The sequence below is a fragment of the Myotis lucifugus genome, unplaced genomic scaffold (assembly GCF_000147115.1).
Source record: "Myotis lucifugus unplaced genomic scaffold, Myoluc2.0 scaffold_239, whole genome shotgun sequence".
NCBI classification, from domain to species: Eukaryota; Metazoa; Chordata; class Mammalia; order Chiroptera; family Vespertilionidae; genus Myotis; species Myotis lucifugus.
Genome location: NW_005871287.1, coordinates 520,043 through 531,804, shown reverse-complemented (window position 1 = coordinate 531,804; position 11,762 = coordinate 520,043). Strand labels below are relative to the sequence as shown.

General features: G+C 57.4%; 1 protein-coding gene across 1 annotated transcript; it reads right to left on the bottom strand.

Annotated features, from left to right (window-relative positions):
• Positions 1-1,302: 1,302 nt before the first annotated feature.
• PMM1 (phosphomannomutase 1) lies at positions 1,303-9,275 on the bottom strand. Its single transcript, XM_006098520.3, has 8 exons — positions 9,124-9,275; positions 6,083-6,200; positions 4,722-4,798; positions 4,508-4,599; positions 4,195-4,294; positions 2,957-3,032; positions 2,133-2,248; positions 1,303-1,786 (listed from the first exon to the last, which is right to left on the bottom strand). Exons 1-8 carry the CDS (start codon positions 9,208-9,210, stop codon positions 1,664-1,666), a joined length of 789 nt encoding a protein of 262 aa, XP_006098582.1. The 5' UTR covers positions 9,211-9,275; the 3' UTR covers positions 1,303-1,663.
• Positions 9,276-11,762: the final 2,487 nt, after the last annotated feature.

Genomic DNA, 11,762 nt, shown 5'->3' with positions numbered 1-11,762 from the left:
CGGGCCAATCCCTCCTCCTCAGCCTGAGAGTGGCTCTGTGAACCCCATAACTGAGGTCCCATCTTCTCCCCTGGCCACGCGGAGTCTTGCTGCCTCCATTTCCCCAGGAGGTGCGGGTCTGCGGAGGGCGACGACCCCCCCAGTTTGAATGAGGCCTCCCCTCTCCCTGACTCACGAGCCCCCCTGATGCTCTGCCCCTGCTCAGCACAGTGGCTGCTGGGGACCCAGCGATGGATGGACACGTCCCCTCAGGCAGGGCCAGGCGGGGGCCCCACAGGAATGGCCTCAGCCTGGGAGCCCACCAGCCCTGCAACCCCCTTGCTGGACCCTCTTCCCAAAGCCGAGACTCGGCTCCCACCGGCCCCCAAGCCAGTGGCTGAGTTGTGGCTCCTATGTTGTCCGTCCCTTAAGGTGCGTGTGTGTGTGTGTGTGTGGTGTGCATGTGTGTTGTGTGCATTCACTCTTGGGTGGGGGGTTGGCCTGGCCGGGAGGCCAGGAAGGAGGGCTTCCCTCCTCCCCTGCCCCCCCTCCCAGGGCACATCGTCTGGTGGGGACGGAAATGGGGCTAAAGGAAGGGCCTGCCAGGACAGGGACCCTTAGGGGAGCCAGTCTGTGTGCAAACGGCTGATGCCCAACAGGAGGGCTCAGTGACTGTCTAGGATCCCCAGCCCTGAAGATGCCCCAAGGCTCCAGGGTAGAGCCCGGCTGGGATGTGTCCCATCCCTGCCCCCAGTCCTTACGCAGCTGGAAGCCCAGAGCTGCTGGGATGTGCTGGCAGCCCCCCCACTGAGAACGGCCCAGCCCGACACCCTCTGAGCCGGGGCTGCTCTGCAAGGCCCGAGGCCTCTCCTTGGGGAACAAGGACTCCCTGGCCTCCTGGGTAGGTTTACTGATGCAGGTTAACCCCTAGGAGCCCCCCAAGGTCCCCTCTCCTGTGAGTAGACCCCCCCTTTTCAGGCACTGGCGAGGGGGATGTGGGACATCAGCCCTGGGGCCGCCTGGGGTGGCAGAGGGTCAGTGGCATTCTGTCACTCACACCCCCTCCCGAGGCCCCACCCCCGGGCTCCCCGTCCTCCCAACACTGGCAATAAACCCTCAACTGTGACTCAGCCTGGCCCGGAGCTGCCTCTGTCCGGGTCCCGGGGGAAGGGGCTGGGGGAGGACACCCCAAACCACCCTCCCTGACTCCTGTGTGACCTGGGCGAGTCCTGCCGCCCGTGCCTGTTTCCGCGTCTGCAAAGAGGTGGCTGTCGCAGCACCCGTGACCGGCGCCAGCTACCCATTCAGACAGAACCAACGCCATGCCTTGTTGTGGGAACTTTAATATTTGTGATCAAGTTCTCACAAGTACACACCCTCCCCACTGCCCTGCACCCCGACAGGAAGGCAGGGCGGGCTGTCTCGTACAGACACTCGCACCCACCTCCTCCAGTGTAGACAAACCCATTCTGTTCAGAAGTACAAGCAGCAGCTGTGGCCGGGCCGTCGGGGTGCAGGACGGAGCCAGTCCACCGGGAGCTGGCCGTGGGGCGGTCGCTGCACAGACCCTGGCCTTGCAGCAGGTGATGCGAGGCAGGTGTCCTGGGCCGAAGGAGAGGGCCGGCCCCACCAGCACCTGGCCAGGGCGGCCGTTAGGCCTGGGGGGAGGCCCTGGAAGTCGCGGTCATGCCTCGTGGGCTGTCTCTGGGAAAAAGATCTCACGGCATCGCTGCACTGTGTCCTGAGGGGAGACCACGCTGTGGCCCACAGTCCGGGGGTCGGCGTAGATCTCAAAGTCGTTCCCACCCTGCACACAGGAGGCAGAGAGGGTGGCGCCTGGACAAGGTTCCCAGGGTTGGGGACCAGCACCCACCCTGGCATGGGGTCCCCTCCCCACACTGGCTCCTACAGAGCTGCCCCCTCAGAACACCCAGAAAGCCCTCCTCCTTGGCCTTTGCCAGGGCTGCCCTGACCCGCGGTGTGACAAGGGGCCAGTGTCCAACCAGCTCCGGGCCCCGGCCCTGCCATCTGTGTAATGGGCTGGTTCGCAGTGGCTGTTCTCTGGGAGTCTCCCAAGAGGCCTGCTCTGTCACCCTGTGTCCTGGCCTGACCTGGGGGTGACAGGGCGGGAGGGACCGGGGCTGAGGACTCACTGGGCTGGTCTCGTTGCCAAAGAAATGGATGGTGTCGAAGCTGTCCTGGTCCAGGCTGTCCAGGCAGTAGCGTTTGTCCCAGCCCTCAGGGAACACGTCAAAGCTGATCATGCCTCCTGCAGGGCCGGGCGGACAAAGACAGCAGAGTGGCTCACGGGTGAGTGTGGGTAAGGCCCTCCGTCTGCCATCTCATTCCACAGCCCCGGAGCGGCTCCTGGGGCCCAGGCACAGGGCATGGGATGGACAGGGATCCTCAGGGGGGTTTTGATCCAGGTGGGAGAACAGGCAGTCACAGACCGGCCCACCTCAGAGCACGAGTGCAGAGGGGTGGGGTGAGCTCTCTAGCCAGCGGGTCAGGGGAGACCTCTGAGGAGGTGACACAGCTGAGATGTAAGCCAGAGTGGTGATGGCTGGGGAGCAAGGACAGTCCCAAGGCCGGTAAAAGCGTGCAGTGTCCCAGCGCCAGAGACGGCCCGAGGGCAGGGGTGAGGGCACGCAGGTCCTGGGCCCGGGGTTTCATTAGGAGCGAGGAGCCCCAGGGGAGCTGAGCAGGGGCATGGCGTGGAAGTGAGCAGGCAGTGAGACAGCGCATGGTTCGCAGACGAAGCAGAGGCGGGAGCAGTGTCAGATCCCAGAAGCGTTCGGACCTGGGCCTGGGACTGGCTAGCAGATGCCGTGGGAAGGGGTGGGGGGATGACTAGGTTTAGGTGGGGAAGACGGGGGGCCAGAGCATATGGAGCCCTGCCCGTTTGGGCTGAGCCTGCCCTGCTCGGCCCTGAGGGGCAGGAGGAGGCCTCGCAGCCCTCCCAGCGGCGCGGACCTACCTCTGGAGAACCTCAGCCCTTTGCCAGCAAACTCCGTCTTCAGAGCTTCCACGAACTTCTCCCTGATCTTCTCCTTCTGCAGGAGGGAAGGAAGCGGGCCAAGGCTCAGAGGCTGCTGCGTGCCGGGCCCTGTGCTGGGCACACTCAGTGGACTCGCTAAGTCTCCAGGTGGAGACCACGGCCCCCTGACCGACGGGAAACGGAGGCTCAGAGAGGGGCTGCGCCGTGTACGGCCCCCAGCCTGGGTGGCAGAGCCCGCCCGGACCGGAGGGTCTGTGAATGAACTCAGTGCCAGTCCTGCCGGCGGGAGGCGGGCGGGCATTCTGAAGGGCAGCTTGGAGGAGAGGCTGATGGAGGAAGGCTGAGGGGAAAGGGCAGTCCGAGTCCCAGCCACAGCGTCCACTTCTTCCTCCGCCAGCTTTGCCAGTTCAGCCAAGCGCACGGGGCTCAGACACCAGAAATGAGCGCGAGGCGCGACCTGTGAGCAGTGGCGGGGCTCAGAGGCAGGTCAGCAGGAAGCCGCACGACCAGAGCACCCACCGGGCAACGGCGCTCACGTGCTGCGCCTCCTGCGTGAGGTGGGCAAAGCACAAGTCTAAGCCTAGCAGGAGCGGCACATCCACAGGCGAGAGGGACCTGGTCTGTTCCGAGCACAGAGGCAGGGAGAAGGCTGAAGGGTGGGCCCAGCCAGGCAGGCCCCGCAGGGCTCGGGCGCCTCGGAGGCTGGGACACTGCCCAGTTGGCAAGGGGGCCATGAAGGCTGTGAGCAGAGCAGACAGGGAGGACGGATGTGCTGTACAAGGCTCTCGGTGGCACTGGTGAAGAACAGGCTGTTTTGTAGTGCGGGGGAGACACAAAGGGGGGGAGACACACGGGGGGAGACACACGGGGGGTGGGACACGGGTGGGGAGACACATAGGTGAACAGATCTGAGACCAACTTTGAGGCTGAATGGACAGGAATGATTGCTGGACCCCATGTGGGTGGGAAGGTGTCAGTGATGCCCAAGTGTGAGCTGAGGAAGTGAGGTGGCTGGCGGTGTCGGTCCCCAGGGGCGGGAAACCAGCAACGTTGGAAAGACGCACACGTGCCTCAACCATGGCACATGGTAGGTGCCTAAAGGGTACTGGTTCTCTCAGAACACCCCCCTCCCCCCCCCGCCCCCCAATCCATGGCACTGATGAGAAAACGGGCTCAGAGAGGCCGAGTGACTGAGGTCCTAAAGCCCAAGGCGGCACCTTGTCCAGCTCCGAGAACTCGATCCGCTCCTCCAGGGTGCAGCTCCGGCCGATGGGCGAGATGTTCAGCATGCCGTTCCGGAACTCGATGAAGGTTCCACTGGTGGTGATGGGGTGGGAGGGAGGGCAGAACCAGAGAGGAGAGAATGACCCTGAATTCAATCCAGCTCTACCCGGACTTCACAGGGGACGAGAATCCACCCACCAAAAGGCCAGGCCTGAGCATCTCCAGGTCCCCTTGGAGAGACCTACCCCTGTTCTCTCAGGCCCAGAACTGAGAGGAGGGGCTGGGCAGGGCTGGGTGGGGTCTCACCGCTTCTTGGGCAGTTTGAGCAGGGCCATGTAGCGGAGGCAGAAGTTGATCAAGTCCTGCAGCAGCTCCTCCCCGAGGTGGTTCTGGATGGTCTGGGCAAGGGACACAGCACTCTGAGTGTGGGCTGGTGCCGCTCCTGCCACCCAGGACCGTCTCTCTGGGGAAAAGTGTCCTGGGCTAAGGCCCAGGGTGGGGGTGGGGGTGGGGCACTGACCTGCTTGGAGAGCAGTCGTCCATGCTTGTACTGCACTGTCCCGTTCTCAGCAAACACATAATCAAACTTCTCAATGACTTTAGGGACATGGAGAGGCCAGGGGAGAAAGAGGGAGCATGAGACCAGGTACCCAGAGCCCAGGAGAGGGACAACGCTCACACTTCTTGGTCTGGCATTCGAAGACCTTTTGTTCCCCCCGAGCCTGCTTTTCTGTACTTCTCCCTTCCCGCAGCTTTGGCTTTTTCCGGACAAGCAAACAAGCCAGTCACATCTCTAGGCTTTGCTCCTGCAGGTCATTCTGCCTGGAATGCCCTTCCCCTCGTCCCCCTCCACTCCAAGGCCCGGCTCCCTCCTCTGGGAGCCTTCCGGGACTGCCCAGCAGAGGGCGGCATTTCCGCTTGGTGCTCCCCCAGTCCCTCAGCACAGGGGCTTTGGTTTTGTTTACAGCTTCCATCACTGTGTTGTCAGGGCTGGTTGCCTGAGAGAGCTTCCAGCTCTGGCTGCCCTGAGAAGTGATGGAGGCAGAAGTGGGGAGGTACAGGGAGCAGCCAGAGGCTGTTGCACAAGGGTCCTCAAACTATGGCCTGCGGGCCACATGCGGCCCGCCGAAAACATTTTTTTTTTTTTTAACTTCAAAATAAGATATGTGCAGTGTGCGTAGGAATTTGTTCATAGTTTTTTTTTTAAACTATAGTCCGGCCCTCCAACGGTCTGAGGGACAGTGAACTGGCCCCCTGTTTAAAAAGTTTGAGGACCCCTGCGTGTTGCAGGTCCAGGTGGGAGGTGGTCACCTGGACAATGGTGGGGTGGTGGAGATGGAGACATGGGCACAGGGAGATATCGCGGGACCGGCTGATGGAATGACCAAGTGGGTGGGGAGAGGGAAATTCAAGGAAGTTTCTGGTCTGCGGAGCTGGAGCAGCTGCCTGAGCTGAGATCAGGAACTCAGCTGAGAACGGGGTTCTGGGTCCAAAAACTCCCCCAGAGACATCAGAACCCTCCTCTGTAAAATGCCCGCCCTGAAGCAGAGTTGTGAGGATTAAATGAAAGGGAGTTAATACATGGTCGTTTCCAACAAATGGTAGCCATTAGTGATTATGCCCATTTTAAAGAACTGAGGATATAACCACATTAGGGCAGGATTCTGCCTGCTCCATTCCCTGCTGTTTCTCCAAAACAACAGTGCCAGGCTCACGGTCGGTGCTCATGGCACAGTCGCTGAAACAGTGAGGGAAGCATCTGGCTGCTCCCTCTACTTCCTTTGCAGAAACAGGATGGGGTCTGTGGATCCCCCGAACTTCCCACACCCACACCAGCCCGCTTATGGGACTTCGGAGCTGGTTCTGGCCGGCTTGTCCTACCTTCATCCCCCTCTCCCAGCTGCTCAGCAATCTTAGAGTAGTCCGAGCCGCCCACCACACCGATCTGCACCCGACTTCGAAGCTTCTGCAGGAAGGCAGCCACCTCAGGGTCGATTTTCTGCAGCAGGGCGGGGAGCACAAGATCCGGCTGTCAGCATGTTTGGGACTCCCACTCATCCCCCACTCCGTGCTCAGAATCCGGGCGGGGGGGCGGGGGGGGCGGGGCTGTTCTACCTGGATCTGAGGCAGTTCAAGGTTTAGAACACAGACCTTAAAACAATCAGATGCACTTGGGTTCAAACTCGGGCTCAAGTCCCTCCACAACAAAATGACCTTGACAAATGGCTTTGCCTCTCTTTGTCCCATCTATGAAATGGGGACCACAGTAGCAACACCTGGAGGGGGTCAAGCAATTAACCAGCCACCGATTACGTGAAAAGATTACCCATCAAAGAAATGTAAACTAATGAGTTATAATCCATGTTTTCAAACAGTCAGATATTCAAAGCTGATAATACCAAGAGGGGATGGTAATACAGAGGAAACAGACACTCTCAAATGCTGAGTGTAAATGGGTACATGTAGCCAGTTTGGAGGGTAATACGGCGAGATCTATTAAAACTTAAAATGCACGTGGTCCCATACCCAAATTTCCACTTCTCTTTCCCACGTGTATATGGCGGTTCATTGGGGTATGGTTTATAATAGTGGAAAACTACAAGCAACATACATGCTCGTCAATCAGAGAATGGCACACACCTGCTCGGAAATATACTGCGGTGACACAGAGTAAGGCAGGCCTGTAAGTCCTACATGAGAGAGAGTCCCGAGACATGCTTGTTGTCAAAAGCAAGCTGCAAGCCTGGTGGGTAGCTCAGTTGGTTATCAGTTGGTTAGAGCAGTGGTCGGCAAACTCATTAGTCAACAGAGCCAAATAGCAACAGTACAACGATTGAAATTTCTTTTGAGAGCCAATTTTTTTAAACTTAAAACTATATAGGTAGGTACATTGTTATTAACTTAATTAGGGTACTCCTAAGCTGGCCTTTGCTAAAAACGTCTTCAATCTGATTGAGGTACGTCGTTCAACTGAAGGTCGACCCCTTCCAACTCTACATCCACACTCGTCTTGTATACTTGTTTCAGATAGACGAGTGTGGATGGGAGAGTTGGAAGGGGTCGACCTCAGCGAACGTACCTCAAAACAATGTACCTCCTCCACGCTGCGTATCCCTCGGCCCCGCTTTGCGCCGCATTTCCTTTCCCGTCGACCGACCGACCGACCGACCGACCCCCCACTTCTTCTAACGCCACTTCTTCAAAATAGACTCGCCCAGGCCGAAAACCGACTTCTGCGCATGGGCCACAAACTTTCAATCGCACTGTACGTGCGCGCCTGCACATGGTATTTTGTGGAAGAGTCACACTCAAGGGGCCAAAGAGCCGCATGTGGCTTGCGAGCCGAGGTTTGCCGACCACTGGGTTAGAGCATCATCCTGACACACCAAGGTTGCTGGTTGGATGCCCAGTCAGGGCACATACAAGAATCAATCAATCAACGCATAAATAAGTGGAACGAACAACAAATCAATGTTGCTCTCTTTCTCCCCCTTCCTTTCTCTAAAAGCAATTTTTAAAAAACCAAGTTGCAAGAAGGCACACACAGTATGATGTATGATATATTTTTTTAAAGCTTCATAAAACAATGTGTACTATTTCCTCTGGACAAACACAGATCCAGATAGAGATCTGGAAGGAAGCTACACCACAGGCAACCAGGCTACTTTGGGGAGGGGGTTGGATCCTGACATAGTCAGAGGGGACTTTAGCCTTCTCTGTTTTCATTCTTTGCAAGAGAATGCATTTATGAATACTTGCATAATTAAAAATTAAGTCTTAAAAAGCACTAAGGACAGGGTCTGACAATAACATAGGTGGACGGCATGAACACACGGCCCTTGTATAGGCTGTTGGGTCAGAGAGCGAAGAGTAAGAGGAAAGGGTGGGGGCTGCCTAGACCCTGCCACTCTCCCTCCACTACCATCTTTCTCCCATCCCTGAGGACTGCTGGAGGGCGGGGAGGTCAGATTCCTCCCTGTGCCCCCTCGGCCCTCCCCTAGGGGAGAGAATTGGAGCCTGCAGGACCTAAAAGGGGAAGGAAGCTAAGACCTGTGTTCCCATCAGTCTCTGCCCTGTAGCCCCGCCCCCTGGCTCGCCCCTCTAGAACCCTGAGTAGTTGGTCCTTATGGCCCCAGACTGGAGGGCGGGCAAGAAAGAGGCCTGGTGAGGATGGGCCTGGAGGCTCACCCAGGGTGAAATCCAATGGGACAAAAACGGTATGGAGCGGAGGTTAGAGAATAAATATGGTGAGAAGCCTTTAAGAGAACTGAGCTCCCACCTTCCCAGCGCCACAGTCCCCAGTGTGGCCACGTTGGGCCTGGGAACGCTCACCTCCAGGTGGGCAGAGCCCGTGCTCCACGGAAAAGGTACAACAAGCCCTCCCTCCTCTCCACAGAGCGGCCGGAGAAACCAGACCCAGGCCCAGGCCTGCGAAGGTCGGTGGGATGGTTCCGAAACCCCTTTGCTCCCACGAGATGGCGACTCTGACGCTTGGGTGCGCTCCAAGCCCCTTCTGAAACCCTGGGTTCAGACGCCAGTTTACGGCTACCGGGGCGTCCTAGGGCTGAAGTGGGAGAGCGCGGCTGGGGAGAGCGCGGCTGGGGAGACGGGGGCGTCCGAGAGCCGAGCCTGGCAGAGGGGGAGGGAGGGAAGCTAGGTCCCTGCTTGCAGCCTCCTCCCTCCAGAATCCACCCAGCTCGGATGATCGCGGGGAGAAGGTGGGGGCGGACGCTCGGGGGTTGTGACTTGAGGACCCGAGTGTCCATCACTCCCATCGGGCGGTCCCCGGGAGTCAGGGGCCGGGGACCTCTGCATCTCACTCGGTCTCAGAGGTCGGGGTCACGCCGCTGCGGGCCCCACATTCGGCCTCCGGGTGTCCGCGGGACATTCCCGACCGCAGCTTGCGAACGTCGGGCCCCTACCTGGCGAGCCGGCGTGAGGGTCCCGTCCACGTCAAACAGGCAGAGGACGCGCTCCCTCCTGCGGGCGCCCTCAGCGGCCACAGCCATGGCTGCAGCTCCGCGCGCCCGGCTCACTCCCGGGATGTGGCTGCCTGAACCGCGGCTAGAAGGGGCGATTAGATAGGGCGGGGCCTGGGAGGGGCAGACGTGGGAGGGGCCAGCCCGGGGGCGGGGCCTTGGAGGGGCGGGCACGGGGGGCGGGGCCGAGAGGAGCAGACCTTGGAGAGCGGGGCCCTCCGACAGGACTGGTGTCACTGCAGAAGGGGCGTGGTCTCTGTGGGGAGGGGCGGGCCTGAGCGAACTTGTAAGCATGATTCTGATTGGACCAGGCAGAGAAGGGACGTGGAATAGGGCGGAGCACAGCCCCGCAGTAAGGGCCGCGTTGTTCCGACACGTACGGAGGCGGGGCCAGGGCCCCGCGGGGTATGAGAGAGGAAGAGAGCCCGGAAGAGGGGCTGGGCCGAGGTTGGACAGTGACGGGATGGTTTTGATTGCATCAGGCGGTGGAAGGCTGGACAGGGGCGGGGCCTCGAACCCGCAGTGCAGGGCCAGGCGGGGCGAGGGCTGGACTGTCCCGACTTTCCTCGTCTGCCATCAATCATTCCATAACTCGCCCCTCCCTGCTAATGCCTTTGCCCTAAAAATCTTGAGCTTGAAGAAATCTCTTGGCCTTTGCTCTAGCTACAGACTTTGCCAGCTGGCTTTCTTTCCCCTCCCTTACTCCTCCTGCTGTCCTTCTGTCCACCTCATAAGGCTCAGCTCACGGTCCACCTCCTTCAAAAAAGCCTTCCCGGATCTTTATTCATAACTATTTGATCATCACATTGACTCTGGAGTCTGTTCTAGGTTGTCTTCCCAGGTCCACCACTATGTGACTTTGGACAAGTCATTTCACTTCTCTGAAACTTTGTGTCTCCATCTGCAGAATGGGAAGAATGCCGCCTACTTTGTAGGGTTGCTTTGCACATGAAAAGAAATAGAAGAGCCCACAAAGTAGCAGGCACACAGCAGGCCCATTCCAAAGGAGAACTTGTATAGATGTGTTGGATACTGTCACTCATTAAATGGACATTGCCTGTCAAGTCTTAAATTGTGCAGACCCTTTGAGCCAGCAATTCAACTTTTAGAAAATAAGAAAAAAATTGGGGATTGGATAAATTAACCATGGTTCATCTATAACAGTGGTTCTCAACCTTCCTAATGCCGCGACCCTTTAATACAGTTCCTCATGTTGTGGTGACCCCCAATTTCATTGTTACAAATTGGACATAATTAAAGCATAGTGATTAATTACAAAAACAATATGTAATTATATATGTGTTTTCCGATGGTCTTAGGCGACCCCCGTGAAAGGGTCGTTCAACCCCAAAGGGGTCGCGACCCACAGGTTGAGAACCGCTGATCTATAAGATTATTGGTGGTGCAAAAAGCACCAGATGTTACACCAGTGGGGTCAGACCGGACCAAGGTTCGGTAACCTCTGTACTTGAGTTCTGGCTAGGAAAGAATTCAAGCCAAGACTCAAACTCTAAGAGAACATTTATGCCCTGGCCAGTGTGGCTCAGTTGGTTGAGCATTGCCCCATGCACTGAGAGGTTTCATGTTCGATTCATGGGTTTCGGGCTGGATCCCTGGTAGGGGGAGTGCAGGAGGCGGCCTGTTGTTTCTCTCTCATTGATGTTTCTGTCCCTCTCTCCCTCTCCCTTCCTCTCTTTAAGATCCATTAAAAATATTATTAAAAAAATAATCAACCAATGAATGCAGAAATAAGTGGAACAACAAATCTATGTTTCTCTCTCTAAAAATAAATAAATTTAAAAAAAAAAAAAAAAGGATTCCACCCAACCGGCCTGGCTCAGTGGTTGAGTGTTGACCTATGAACCAGGATGTGATGGTCAGATTCCCAGTCAGGACACATGCCTGGGTTGCAGGCTTGATCCCCAGTGTGGGGTGTGCAGAAGGCAGCTGATCAATGATTCTCTCTCATCATTGATGTTTCTATCTCTCCCTCTCCCCTCTCTGAAATCAATAAAAATATATTTAAAAAATAAAGGAATTCCTAAGGAATTTGTTAAATGCAGATGCCAGGGCTCCACCCCTGGTGCTGGAATCCAGAAACTGTAGAATGGGGCCCATAGGCCAGGACAAGTGTTTGTCTCCTGTGGATTAACTCCACCTTTTCAAAGACAAAGATAAGCTCCCAACAATAGCACACCTACGCCTCAGACCTGCAGTGAACCAGTTTCCTTACAAATACCTTTCACAACCTCTCCCTGAATTCTCACAACTCATTTCAGTGATGAGGATACTGAAACCCAGAGAGGGGGCGTGAACTGCCCTGAGATGCAGACCCAGGAAGACCAGATGGGGTGGCCTGATGGCCACCAGTATATCCCTTTAAGAGGGAGGCTTTTCCCTGGCAACTGGTGTTCAGATGGGGCCCTGAGGAGGCCCTAGGGAAAGCGAGGAGCAGGACCGGGGGAACTGGGACTGGGAGGCCTGGCCAGAAGGGTTTCCAGAGCACCAAAGGAAGCCAGGCCCGAAGGCAGGGGGCCTGAGACCCCATCCTGGCAGGATCCTGCTCACGAAGGAAGACTAGG